Raw genomic sequence first — 15,187 nt, forward strand, 5'->3', positions numbered from 1 at the left:
CTTTGTGAAAAATTTTTTGTATGGGTAAGAATATATACATAGAATATACTAAGGTGTTCTTATTTTGCGCCTTTCTTTTTGTGCAATGTTAGGCCTGCGATACACATGCCTTTAGCTTGCACAATTGGCATGCCAGTCGCGTACAATAATACTGGCATGCTTGTGCAAGCTACAGGCCACCAATGCTCGGACAAGTCATCGCCAATGCTCGGACAAGTCATCGCCAATGCTCGGACAAGTCATTGCAGAAACAGATATGGGCATGGGACAAGACTACTATAGAGTCGAGACTTAAGATTATTATGATAAGTCATTTGCAGAAACAGATATGGGCATGGGACAAGACTACTATAGAGTCGAGACTTAAGATTATTATTATCTAAAGCTGATATTATCGTAATTTATAATTTAACATTTGACCTTTTTAGTTGCATATTTGTCATGGATTTGTCAAAGTGGTATGCTTGAAATAGTTTTGTGAATATTTGCTTAATTATGGTTATTTCTAAATATTTTAAATACGAGTATGGTGCAAATAAATACAATTAATAAGTGGATTGAGGACTACCCCGAGCTCTGTTTGTATGGTGAATTTTAGGTTGCAGTAATAAATGTAATTGAAAAATATAATTCAATAATATTGTACATAATGCAACTGTATTGGTCTTGTTCTATTGCAATCTTGCGATGACTTGTCCGACCACTGTATATCACAGCCTCGTTGCCGGTGAATGTATAAGTTTTTAAACTATTTATTTTGTTAACAGTGAAAACGAGTTTCAAAACCACGCTGAAAGATATGATCTCTTCTACACATGCTTCGCGTGCCTATCCGCGCATTTTATCACCGTCAATGCTTCAAACTGTAAGTATTTTCTTATAATTTTATTTTAATAAAGTAATTTACTGAATAGCCTACCCTACAAACACTTGATATCGATAGTTCACTTTATCTGGGGCCCATTTCTCGAAGCTACAAGATACAATTTACAAGTGGTTGTCAAATTGGAAAGAGACTTCCACTTGCAACTTGCAACTTTCAGTTTTGAGAAATGCGCCCCTGGTTTGTGCAATGAAACAAGAGATGATACTTCATGGAGTTAGCCACCTTTTATGTTATGTGCCTTCCCAAGATTTGTTAAATAGGCAGCAAAGACGCAGACAAGTTGCCTGAAGTAAAGTTTACCATGTCATTAGTACAGTTTTTTTATTTGAGCAATTAAGTTTAAATAAATAAATATAATTGTATCAGACAGGCAGATTTTAATATTTCGGCAGACCCTCTTGATTGTAACATTACTAAAATTTGTATTTTTTAAATTTAATGATATCACAAAATCACAATACAAAAGGTAGACTTATTGCCTAGTCTAGTACACCCATAATAATTATAAGCCCCATAGAGACTAAAGGCTGGCGTCCACTAGCATCGCCGAGTCATCAGTAATTCGCCATTTATTATGAAACTAGTTGTGGAATGCTCCATAGAAACTTGCACACCCCATTTTAGGGAAGTGGGGGGTTAGAAAGAAACAAAAAGTAGCCTATGTCACTCTCCATCCCTTCAACTATCTCTACTTAAAAACCGGCCAAGAGCGTGTCGGGCCACGCTCAGTGTAGGGTTCCGTAGCTTTCCGTATTTTTCTCAAAAACTACTGAACCTATCAAGTTCAAAACAATTTTCCTAGAAAGTCTTTATAAAGTTCTACTTTTGTGATTTTTTTCATATTTTTTAAACATATGGTTCAAAAGTTAGAGGGGGGGGGACGCACTTTTTTTTCCTTTAGGAGCGATTATTTCCGAAAATATTAATATTATCAAAAAAACGATCTTAGCAAACCCTTATTCATTTTTAAATACCTATCCAACAATATATCACACGTTGGGGTTGGAATGAAAAAAAATATCAGCCCCAACTTTACATGTAGGGGGGGTACCCTAATAAAACATTTTTTCCCATTTTTTATTTTTGCACTTTGTTGGCGTGATTGATATACATATTGGTACCAAATTTCAGCTTCCTAGTGCTAACGGTTACTGAGATTATCCGCGGACGGACGGACGGACGGACGGACGGACGGACGGACGGACGGACAGACAGACATGGCGAAACTATAAGGGTTCCTAGTTGACTACGGAACCCTAAAAATGACGTCAATTCGTCGCTCCGTTTGGCCGTGAAAGACGGACAAACAAACAGACACACACTTTCCCATTTATAATATTAGTATGTATGGATTACGTCCACTGGCGATGCATCGAATTGAATTCACCATTCATGGTAAATCAAGTAAATGTATGACTCTATTCGATGCGGCTCGATGCCTCGTAAATGGATGCCAGGCGCCAGGCTTAAGGATAGAATTGAAATCATTACAAAAAATCACTTTAACTATTTGTGTAAAGTTCTTTATTAAAACTAGCTTTTAGCGCGGCTTCGCTCGCGTTAGAAAGAGACAAAAAGTAGCCTATGTCACTCTCCATCCCTTCAACTATCTCTACTTAAAAAATGACGTCAATTCGTCGCTCCGTTTGGCCGTGAAAGACGGGCAAACAAACAGACACACACACTTTCCCATTTATAATATTAATATGGATAACAAACATCCACAGTGTCGCCCGACCAGCTAGGGCCAGCGCGTGACGCGTTTCGCGTGATCCTCCGACAGATCCTCAAGAAACTGTCCGAGGCCGGACTCAGCTATGAAGACTCCACCACTACCGCTGCTACAAATGTGTCTGTTAAGCAGGTTAGTTCCACCAATGACATATGTAACTCCGTATATACGGATAAAGTCTAAGAAAAAAACGTACCTCAAAGCCCTAGAGAAAAAGATACGGTGGCCTGGATGGCGTTACACCTTTGGGGAACGCTCGGCTAGATGGCGCTAATATTAATATTTGACATTTTAACACATCATGCTAACAATATGGGTAAAATTGTCAAAAACTGAGGTTCAAAAGTTTTAAGCCTGTGTCGAGAGACGGCAGTCTATGCACTGTGATTACACATTTTACTTTGACAGTAACTCTATAATACTCGATCCTCTTTGGTCATTATTAAACAGCATCCATAAGATTGTGGCAGCTTGTAACTCCATTGCGAGAATAACTAGAGTGTTTTTTGAGCATAGGCGTTTCATGGATCTAACTCAAATATTCGTTACGATACGCTTGGGAGACTCTAATTGACAATATTTTTTCATCTGTCTATTTTTGATGCTGTTAAATAGCCACTGAAAATCGAAATATGTACAAATTATGTGTTTTTCATTTTTACAACCCCAAACAGTATTTAAAAATATCTTATTTAATTATTATTTTGAATGCGATGACGTCATTTCGATGTCATCACCATCCTCCTTGCGTTATCCCGGCATTTTGCCACGGCTGGTGAGCCTGGGATCCGCTTTGACAACTAATCCCAAGATTTGGCGTAGGCACTAGTTTTTACGAAGGCGACTGCCATCTGATCTTCGAACCCGAAGGGTAAAATAGACCTTTTTGGAATTAGTCCGGTATCCTCACGATGTTTTCCTTCACCGAAAAGCGACTGGCAAATATCAAATGACATTTCGTACATAAATTCTGAAAAACTCATTGGTGCGAGACGGAGTTCGAACCCGCGACCTCCGGAACGAAAGTTGCACGTACTTAGTACTTCTAGGCTACCAGCGCTGCTTTCCGACGTCATTTCGATGTATACAAAGAAAATAGTAATACTTTCTTAGTAAACTTTACTAAAGGAACGGAATTTGTTTTCTTAAATTCTTTAGTTTTTCTATAATAGGCGCGACGACTAAAAAAAAACTAATTAGTTCGTCAGTTAGATTATCGAAGAATTTTATTATTATTATTATTTGTATGTCCTTTCCAGTTCTCGGGACCATGGGGTCCCGGACTTTTGGGAGGCGTGCGTGGGGCCGAAGCCAACAGCGCAGAGGCCCTTTAAGACAGTTTAATTTAAAAAGTAATGTGACACTAACCGGCGATTATCCCTGTCTGCACTATAGTAATGCACCCAAGGACAAGCCCCGGTTAATGTAGAACTATTGTAAGAAAATGGTACAAAAAGAAACCAGGCTATTAGGTTGAGTTGCTGGTGGATTGGTAACCGGTACTATCGGAAATACTATGGCACCTGCCTTGCTCATATGTTATAAAACATGACAAAATAGGCAGGCGGTGACTCGCCAACTCACTATATGGGTCCCCGAAAACGGCCGCTCGCACGGAGCGACAAGGGGACAACATTTCGTGAGCGGCTCAGGGTGCGGAGAGGTGTGCGCCGCTTTCTACCCAGTCTGTACGAAACAGCCACTGTGCCAACTCGCGTCTTATGCATATTTCACTTCCACCCTGCAAGCATATAGCTCTGGCACCCCACTCTGGACGGCCGGTTAAGGCAAGCCAGAGGTGAGAGTCCTGCGGCCCCTGCTCAGTGTTCACTCCGGCCGGCCAGTGAAGGCAAGCCGGAGGGAGAGGCCTGACCGACTCTTGGGGGCATGGGACCCAAGGGACGCCACTTCCCATTCAGCTCGCCACAAGCTGCCCTGGGGGCTTATTATTATTATTATTTATATAATTCAGGCAGGCAGTTGAAAAAACAACTGATATGGCCTGTATCCTGGTATCTTTTTCTAGGTTTATCTCATATTATTATGTTTGTCTAATTTGTTCTTAAAACTGTTGATGTTGGGTGTTGAGACTACTTCCTCTGGTAGCTTGTTCCAAGGCGTGACTACTCTGTTAGCAAAGAAGTGTCTATGTGGGTTGTTGTTTGACATGCAGAGTTTCTGTAGTTTTAAGTGGTGCCCTCTCAGTCGGGTATTGGTGTCTCTTTTGAGTACAGATTTGAAGTCTTATTTCGTCTCGTCTAGTCTTATTTTAGACACGTATTTTTTCTTTTTTCTCGTAAACGAAAAATGAAGAGGGTACAGTGCGTTGAAGTTTAGCGTGACGTCACGCTTAGGTACAATCCGTACAATTTTTACTTAGAAGTGACGTCACAAGCCCCCACTCCGGAACTTTGATGCTCTATATCTTTGTATTTTTTCATTAGTTAGAAAAAGCGAACAATTTGAGTTCAGTATTTTTGGACGATCTAACTGATGACGGACTAAACAGAATGCCATTTTTTTATGTATTCGTCATCCATATTGTGTAATTATTTGTGCAGCTCCTCCTACCCATCGTGGGTCTATGCGGCATCGAAGATGGCGGCTACCCCCAACTGGACCTGGTCATCCTCACATCTCTCCTCAAGAGCGCGAAGCTGCCTGCTCACGTCATCATACCTGGTACGTTCCAAAATTCATGATTTCTGCTATGTCAGTAGTTTTAGAGCTAGAATTGTATTGTTCTATGAATTATGTTCACCTAAATTGCTTAATGATAGTTTTTAGGGTTCCGTAGTCAACTAGGAACCCTTTGTAGTTTCGCCATGTCCGTCCGTCCGTCCGTCCGCGGATAATCTCAGTGACCGTTAGCACTAGAAAGCTGAAATTTGGTACCAATATGTATATGGATCACGCCGACAAAATGCAAAAATAAAAAGTGGAAAAAAATGTTTTATTAGGGTATCCCCCTACAAGTAAAGCCCCCCCTCTAACTTTTGAACCATAAGTTTAAAAATATGAAAAAATCTCAAAAGTAGAACGTTATAAAGACTTTCTAGGAAAATTATTTTGAACTTGATAGGTTGAACAGTTTTTGAAAAAAAATATGGGAAACTACGGAACTCTACACTGAGCGTGGCCCGACACCCTCTTGGCAGGTTTTATGATTTAAGTATCTAATTATTAGTCACAATAACAGAGTTACAGAACCAAGACTAGCCCAGGCCTACGTCACTCTTTCGCGGTCGCACGTTAAGTACCTACACGCTAGCCGTTCATTCGAATGAACAAATGGCCGAGAGGCGCCAGTCGCCCGCCTGTGTAGTCGCGTGACACGTACCTACGTAGTAACTTATTAGTATTAGTTAAATAAAGCGTAGGTATTTGTCGTTTTGCGGGCAAGTGAAGGATCTGTTACGTTAGTAACATTAATAATCTGTGACTAGGCCTTGAGGTGTAGTCTTATACTCGGGTGAGGTACAACTCAACATGCTAATTTAGTAAGGCAAATTCTAGGGCTGGGTGGTATTGATATTCCACATACATTTTATAGCAAAATGTCTGACGCAAATTCAAATTTGATCTAATATTGGACAGGTATAATAGTAAGGGGCTTGTTTAATTTAACGCCCGATTTGTTTCAAAAACATGACTAACCATATAAATTCTACAGACGCTGCCACGACGTCGTCAACAACACAACCTACCGCTGCCGAGAAGCAAGCCGTCTCCAACACTCAACGGCGTTCCGACGCTCTTCTAGAACAACTTACCGAGCCACTGAAGACCGCAAGCTCGGCGCTCGCGACGTACGCGGCTGTCAGTGAGGAAGATAGTGAGAGCGCGCAGCCGCAGACTGATATCAAGGTTAGATATAGACAGTTTTATGAATCCGTTAGGGCAGAGGAGAGTAATCAACGATGCACACCCAACGGCGTTCCGACGCTCTTCTAGAACAGCTAACAGAACCGCTGAAGACCGCAAGCTCGGCGCTCGCGACGCACGCGGCAGTCAGTGAGGAAGATAGTGAGAGCGCGCAGCCGCAGGCTGATATCAAGGGTAGATATAGACAGTTTTATAAATCCGTTAGGGCAGAGGAGAGTAATCAACGATGCACACCCAACGGCGTTCCGACGCTCTTCTAGAACAGCTAACAGAACCGCTGAAGACCGCAAGATTGGCGCTCGCGACGCACGCGGCAGTCAGTGAGGAAGATAGTGAGAGCGCACAGCCGCAGGCTGATATCAAGGTTAGATATAGACAGTTTTATGAATCTGTTAGGGCAGAGAGGAGTAAGCAATTTTCGACACCCAACGGCGTTCCGACGCTCTTCTAGAACAGCTAACAGAACCACTGAAGACCGCAAGCTCGGCGCTCGCGACGCACGCGGCTGTCAGTGAGGAAGATAGTGAGAGCGCGCAGCCGCAGGCTGATATCAAGGTTAGATATAGACAGTTTTATAAATCCGTTAGGGCAGAGGAGAGTAATCAACGATGCACACCCAACGGCGTTCCGACGCTCTTCTAGAACAGCTAACAGAACCGCTGAAGACCGTTAGATATAGACAGATAGTGAGAGCGCGCAGCCGCAGGCTGATATCAAGGGTAGATATAGACAGTTTTATCCGTTAGGACAGAGGAGAGTAATCAATTTTCGACACCCAACGGCGTTCCGACGCTCTTCTAGAACAGCTAACAGAACCGCTGAAGACCGCAAGCTCGGCGCTCGCGACGCACGCGGCAGTCAGTGAGGAAGATAGTGAGAGCGCGCAGCCGCAGGCTGATATCTAAGGTTAGATATAGACAGTTTTATAAATCAGTCGAAGACAGGCAGCGGGAAGCCACTTTGTTTTATACTATGTAGTAATTATAATATTAGATTAATTCATATTATTGTCAACAGAAATGGGTGTCCACCACAGCGGCGTCCCTCCTAATGGAGCTCAGAGCGGGGTCAGTGATCCTCAAAGTATGCTCGGCGTTACCCTGCCTTCAGCGGTATCTTAGTCGGTGGGAAACAGCCAAGGAGACGGCGGTCTCTCCGCAGTTCAACTCTGACGCTTCACTGTGAGTATTGATGAAGTATTTATATTCCATTATGGACGGTAGATTAAGACCAAGCTAAGTTAGCAACGGTTTTGTTAGCCCTGCCCTGTTTAACTTAACGTTCACACTGGCGAGGCAGTAAAAATCGCTGCCAACTTCGCGTCTATGAACAGAAAGGGCAGAAATCATACAAAGGCCAAAAGTTCTCTATCCCACTAACATTATTTTTAGGGTTCCGTAGTCAACTAGGAACCCTTATAGTTTCGCCATGTCTGTCTGTCCGTCCGTCCGTCCGCGGATAATCTCAGTAACCGTTAGCACTAGAAAGCTGAAATTTGGTACCAATATGTATATCAATCACGCCAACAAAGTGCAAAAATAAAAAATGGAAAAAAATGTTTTATTAGGGTACCCCCCCTACATGTAAAGTGGGGGCTGATATTTTTTTCATTCCAACCCCAACGTGTGATATATTGTTGGATAGGTATTTAAAAATGAATAAGGGTTTATTAAGATCGTTTTTTGATAATATTTATATTTTCGGAAATAATCGCTCCTAAAGGAAAAAAAAGTGTGTCCCCCCCCCTCTAACTTTTGAACCATAAGTTTAAAAAATATGAAAAAAATCACAAAAGTAGAACTTTATAAAGACTTTCTAGGAAAATTGTTTTGAACTTGATAGGTTCAGTAGTTTTTGAGAAAAATACGGAAAACTACGGAACCCTACTCTGAGCGTGGCCCGACACGCTCTTGGCCGGGTTTTTTTAGTGGTTAATAACTTCAGGCAGGCAAGCACGGTCGCGTGAACGATAAAACGTCAGGCCGTCCTTTTCGCACTATTTGAAAGTACGATATGGACGCACCGATGCGATAAAGTTTATCCAACTAGTGCGCTACACCCGCAGCACACTAAATTCCTCGTCTTTACTTAATATCTTTGCTCTGTCAATTTTCAGAAGTATTGTGATCGAATTACATTTTCTCTCAATGTATGGTACACTCATTCACTCTCAAAATATTCAAAGACACTCAACTGATTCTTTTTTCTTCCTCAGGCAACATTTCCTCGTGAACGAAGTGCTAGTGTGTCGGCTCGCACTATCTCTACCTTGCTTGAACCGTTCACCGCCGAGCGTATATCGACGCTGAGTGACGTCAGCACATCTTGGCTACTATGTGCTACTGCCCAGGTATGATCACTGAACACCAGAATAAGTGGGTCTATAGAGAATGAGTGCCTCGTCGAGGCACGTCTCCAAACATCGAGTTGCTTCGCGCGGTAATTTACTCAGGAGGCGGATCACTCTGTGTATCGCCACAATGTCTGGCGATCAAATATATAAAAGAGGCGCATTCCTAGCGTACGCATTCTAAGCTCGTGTAGGTGAACGCGTACCATGCTTGTATGAGTGAAATATGACAGGTCGACTGTTCGCGTTTTTAACAGGCGGTAACTGTGAAGTAACCGAGAGGGGGTGGGCGGTACTTTCAGTGGGGAGCGGGAGTGGCCATACTGTACGATAGTACTCTTTATTATACTGTGGTATCGCTCTGTGATTGGCTGTTCTGTAGCTGCTGTACTTCATAGACCTTGTAGTTCATTTGGGATATTAATATTTTTAATTTAAATATGTAGAAAAGTATTGTGCAGTTTCTAATGATTTTTTTTAAATATTGTACAGGCATCCCTACATCCCAAAGATGAGGAGAGCGAACAGCAAACAGCGAGTCTCGTCGAAAGCGCGCTCAGCTTATACCACACCGTTGGAGAGACTTTCCGGGAGTCTACTAGAGCGGGTGGCTACGTAAGTATATATTGTCTATGCTTATATTGATCCCAATTTTGCTATAAATAAGGGTCCCTTCAGTCCCTTGCTGCAATTTTATCTCTCCCGATAGTCATGACTTCAAATTGATATTTTTTTTTTCAAATCATGGAACAACAAATTGGTTAGTTGTGATCGGATTTTTGGTTGCCACTCGGACAAAGTGACCTACGTTTATAGTCACATACTGTTTGTTACGTTTTGAATAAAATACTTACCTTACCCCCATCTCCAACAGCATTATTTTCTGGCAGTTTCAAAGATGTACCACGGTTTGGCATCCAATATTACTATTACTGACTATAAGGATGAAAGTAGGTATGAAATAAGAATAATAAACCCGTTACTATCGCTTTTGCCAGTGTAGCGATGCTCCTATTTCCGATGTAGCCAGGAACAGTAAAATAAAAGCTGACTGTAGTGACAAAGGCCGTTATTGCTCTTTTTACAAGCTTTCATTCAACTTGCCTTGTTATTACGTTAGTGTGCGTCAAAACGTAGAAGCTAAATTTGACTCACTTCCCGGTTTCCGATTGAGCTAAAATTTGGCACACATATGTAAATCACGTGACAATGCAATATTATAGTATCGTGGAGCTGATCTGATGATGGAGCAGAAAGGTGGTCATAGAAACTCTGTCATGAAACGTCGTATCCCATCGAGTAAGGGGTTTTTCGAAACGTCTCGGAAAGCAGTACCTAGATGACTGTTGAAAGAAAGGTACAGTCGGCGATAAAAGCTTGTGCCAAAATGAATTTTTTGCAAAAAAAAACTTATTTTATAGGTGTTTTAGCATTTCGTCTAATTTATTATTTTTGGCCAGGTATACCAAAATCATCTCATGATCGGCGGTTGGGTTCTGCTCTGTGGGTTACATCACGCGCTCGCCGGCGCGCCAATGGTCACAACAACTCCTGGCAAGAGCCCGGCTAAAACACAGTCACGTCCATACAATCTCACCAAAATGTATGTATACATTTATAAGATATGTGTTAAGATGATCAATGTCTTGATCAATCTGTTGTTTTCCTTATAGTTTTTTGGATACTGTTATGGTCTCATTCTTCACGAGACACAAATATTTGTTAAATGAATTTTCTACGACCATGCACTTAGTTTTCTCGAATAACTTTCGTGAAATTCACACTGTTTCCTGTATTTGACGCAAAGGTTTGCACTGTCAGCTCAGCTGCCCAAAACCTTTCCACGCACGCGCACAGTATCGTTATAACAATGCGTTGCATTGGTTACAGAGCCAAACAGTGCGTTTTCAGTTTTTTCGATACTGCGCGCATGCGCGGAAAGCCGACGGACGCTGGCTTTGAGGAATAGACTTTTATGTAGGGTTTTAGAGATCTATGCATGGCCCTGTAAATGACGAACAGTTCGGGAGTAGAAAAAAATAATAATAGTACGTGTAACACTAATGGCAACCTTATGTATTTCAATTCCATAGGCAACAAGGCCTCGGCGCAGTCTGGGTGGCGCTAGGCGGCCGTTGTCTCGCGTGGCTCGGAGCCCTACTCTCCGACGCTCGTCTCGAAGCCCTTAGCGGTAGTACAACAGGCACCAGTGCCCCGGCGCCTCTGTCGATACTAGGCCAGCATACGGCCCATGAGAGGGAGCTACGACTCGCCAGCGCCGCGCCCGTTCATCAGGCAAGTGTATAGTATATAGACTAGCCTTAATAAGTGTTCGGCTGTAGCCTTGTAGTGTTGCCAATCGTCTGGAAGCCCTTAGCGGCGGTACAACAGGCACCAGTGCCCCGGCACCTCTGTCGATACTAGGGCAGCATACGGCCCATGAGAGGGAGCTACGACTGGCCAGCGCTGCGCCCGTTCATCAGGCAAGTGTATAATATGTATATGTATAGACTAGTCTTAGCATAAATTCAAATTTTTAAAATATTTATTTTCAAAACAAAATGTCAAAATACAAAAATTATGATACAATAAAAAAAACTAATCATAAAAAGAATCAAAATACAAAAATCAATGATGCGGTGTGCTGATGATGGAAGGACACGAAACTAAATCTAAAACCCGAACTAATCAGAAAAACGGGTTGGCAACGCGCATGATATAACATCATGTGACACACCTTAGTTGCAGGCGTCACGGTTTTCCATCAAACACTTAGGAAAAAAAATCATAAAAACAGGAGGTGATCTGCCGTTTCCTCGTAGGACTCGGCGCTTGACTTTATGTATAAGCCAACACAATGACAAATCATTCGCATCAACAGCTTAGGTTTTTCGTCCATTTTATCTAGGACATCCCGACGCAGCGCTCAATATCTCTTAACCGAATGAATACCAAATTAATGTAACCAAATGAATGCTCGATTTTTTTGTACAGGTTCGTTGCATCTAGTTCATTTAGGTCGTGTATTTGGCAAATTTGTGTACTTATTATCAGTAGTAAACCATACCATATTAATAACGCGATACATCTTTCCAACAGCTGCTGGTCGCACTTGGTGTCGTTTGCTACCGCAAAGCTACCAACCTGAAGAGAACAGTGGTACAGAAACAGAATGCCGACGCTGATCCAGACCGGTCAGACTCTACGGTCTACTTCCAGGACATGACCATGTGCTCTGAAGACTCGGAGACTGATGATGGTAAGCACTCTTCTAGCTAGTCACACTTGGTATCAAAGTGACCAACCTCAAAAGGACGGTATAGAAACAGAATGCCGACGCTGATCCAGACCGATCAGACTCTACGGTCTACTTCCAGGACATGACCATGTGCTCTGAAGACTCGGAGACTGATGATGGTAAGCACTCTTCCAGCTGGTCACTCTTGGTATCAAAGTCCCAATCTCAAAAGGACGGTACAGAAACAGAATGCCGACGCTGACCCAGACCGGTCAGTCTCTACGGTCTACTTCCAGGACATGACCATGTGCTCCGAAGACTCGGAGACTGATGATGGTAAGTACTCTTCCAGCTAGTCACACTTGGTATCAAAGTGACCAACCTCAAAAGGACAGTGGTACAGAAACAGAATGCCGACGCTGATCCAGACTGGTCAGACTCCACGGTCTACTTCCAGGACATGACCATGTGCTCTGAAGACTCGGAGACTGATGACGGTAAGCACTCTTCTAGCTAGTCACATTTGGTATCAAAGTGACCAACCTCAAAAGGACGGTATAGAAACAGAATGCCGACGCTGATCCAGAACGATCAGACTCTACGGTCTACTTCCAGGACATGACCATGTGCTCTGAAGACTCGGAGACTGATGATGGTAAGCACTCTTCCAGCTGGTCACTCTTGGTATCAAAGTCCCAATCTCAAAAGGACGGTACAGAAACAGAATGCCGACGCTGACCCAGACCGGTCAGACTCCACGGTCTACTACCAGGACATGACCATGTACTCTGAAGACTCGGAGACTGATGACGGTAAGCACTCTTCTAGCTAGTCACACTTGGTATCAAAGTGACCAACCTCAAAAGGACGGTATAGAAACAGAATGCCGACGCTGATCCAGACCGATCAGACTCTACGGTCTACTTCCAGGACATGACCATGTGCTCTGAAGACTCGGAGACTGATGATGGTAAGCACTCTTCCAGCTGGTCACTCTTGGTATCAAAGTCCCAATCTCAAAAGGACGGTACAGAAACAGAATGCCGACGCTGACCCAGACCGGTCAGTCTCTACGGTCTACTTCCAGGACATGACCATGTGCTCCGAAGACTCGGAGACTGATGATGGTAAGTACTCTTCCAGCTAGTCACACTTGGTATCAAAGTGACCAACCTCAAAAGGACAGTGGTACAGAAACAGAATGCCGACGCTGATCCAGACTGGTCAGACTCCACGGTCTACTTCCAGGACATGACCATGTGCTCTGAAGACTCGGAGACTGATGATGGTAAGTACTCTTCCAGCTAGTCACACTTGGTATCAAAGTGACCAACCTCAAAAGGACGGTAAAGAAACAGAATGCCGACGCTGATCCAAACCGGTCAGACTCTACGGTCTACTTCCAGGACATGACCATGTGCTCTGAAGACTCGGAGACTGATGATGGTAAGTACTCTTCCAGCTAGTCACTCTTGGTATCAAAGTGACCAACCTCAAAAGGACGGTATAGAAACAGAATGCCGACGCTGATCCAAACCGGTCAGACTCTGCGGTCTACTTCCAGGACATGACTATGTGCTCTGAAGACTCGGAGACTGATGATGGTAAGTACTCTTCCAGCTAGTCACTCTTGGTATCAAAGTGACCAACCTCAAAAGGACGGTATAGAAACAGAATGCCGACGCTGATCCAAACCGGTCAGACTCTGCGGTCTACTTCCAGGACATGACTATGTGCTCTGAAGACTCGGAGACTGATGATGGTAAGCATTCATCTAGCTAGTCACACTTGGTATCAAAGTGACCAACCTCAAAAGGACAGTGGCACAGAAACAGAACGCGGATGCTGATCAAGACCGGTCGGAGTCTACGGTCTACTTCCAGGACATGACCATGTGTTCTGAAGACTCGGAGACTGATGATGGTAAGCACTTGTATATCCTTGCCAACATTCGCCTGCCCTTATCCCAGTCATTTGGAGTCGGCGCAGCATGTCCTTCTCTTCCATATCTCTATCGCCCGCCATCTCATCATTCACTTGTGACCGTTTCATCTTTCAGACATTCCTTCCATCATTTTCTCGGTTTTTCTCTCCCGTTGCTGCTTTCGACATTCATTCGCAATAACTTTGTCGTCACATGACTTGTAAACTTTCATATTCCTTCGAATTCTGAAGCCTGAAACAAAAATTTAAATTAATTCTACTTCTGGTAATTTTTTTTCAAAGTTGTCCTCACTTCTTTTTGGTTTTGGAATTTTTTACGTGTTTTCCACTCAGAATCGCGAGCTCTTTCAATCCTAATAGGAGAAAAAAGTGTCCCAAAGTTTTTTCCCATTTCGTCACCATGACGGTAACGGAATGAAAAGTTTGAAAAATGTATGGAAATCTTGGGACACTTTTTTTTCTCCTATCAGGATCGAAAGAGCTCGTGATTCTGAGTATGACTCGCGTAAAAAATACCCATGTTACAAAAAAAGTGGGGTGGACAACTTAGAAAAAAATGTCCCTTCTGCATATTTGAACAATAGATAATTTCAATTGTTTCGTTCCCTGAAAAAAATGTAATTTTAAATTATATTTCCCTACAGACAGCGAGCTGCTATTTGGCCTATGGTTTGAATCGACCCTAGCGGCCGCCAACGCCACAGAGAGTACAAGCATCGCCCGCGCCGGTGGCGCCGAAGGTTCAGACGCCGCGGAGCAACCTTCTAGACCCCACCAGGCACTTGTGCCGGACAAGTCCGAACCTTATTCTGTGAGTGATACATAATAGATATGATCTTTTTTTAGTTCTGATAGGAACGAATCGCCTCTCGAGGAAATCGCCGCGCGAGGCAGCTGAATCTGTGACATGATTTCAAGTTTGCCAAGTTATGATTTGGCTCCATAACACGAGTATCATTTAATACCGCCTTACAGAAGACCGCAGGCAAATAGCACTAGACCCTACTCATAGTGTTTGTTGTGTTTCTGCCGGTGAGTAAGGCTGCCAGAGCTCAACGAAGGTGCGGTGTGCTGGTGACGGAAGGATTTACGGAACTAATTTGTTCCGTCTATTGTCCTTTGAGTCGGCAACCCCAACCCTCCTTGGAACTT

The 15,187-nt window shown here is 43.1% G+C and overlaps 1 protein-coding gene across 1 annotated transcript in view; it reads left to right on the top strand.

The window, feature by feature from the left end:
• LOC125241590 (protein purity of essence) overlaps nucleotides 1–15,187 on the top strand; it is a 148,582-nt gene that overhangs the window by 2,442 nt on the left and 130,953 nt on the right. The window contains 12 exon segments of the mRNA XM_048150140.1: nucleotides 768–865; nucleotides 2,614–2,750; nucleotides 5,180–5,300; nucleotides 6,292–6,485; nucleotides 7,521–7,684; nucleotides 8,719–8,774; nucleotides 8,777–8,853; nucleotides 9,346–9,468; nucleotides 10,314–10,456; nucleotides 10,947–11,148; nucleotides 11,953–12,112; nucleotides 14,680–14,846. Of these exon segments, the coding sequence (XP_048006097.1) occupies nucleotides 768–865; nucleotides 2,614–2,750; nucleotides 5,180–5,300; nucleotides 6,292–6,485; nucleotides 7,521–7,684; nucleotides 8,719–8,774; nucleotides 8,777–8,853; nucleotides 9,346–9,468; nucleotides 10,314–10,456; nucleotides 10,947–11,148; nucleotides 11,953–12,112; nucleotides 14,680–14,846 (1,642 nt within the window).

This window comes from Leguminivora glycinivorella, chromosome Z (assembly GCF_023078275.1).
Source record: "Leguminivora glycinivorella isolate SPB_JAAS2020 chromosome Z, LegGlyc_1.1, whole genome shotgun sequence".
In the NCBI taxonomy this organism is placed as follows: domain Eukaryota; kingdom Metazoa; phylum Arthropoda; class Insecta; order Lepidoptera; family Tortricidae; genus Leguminivora; species Leguminivora glycinivorella.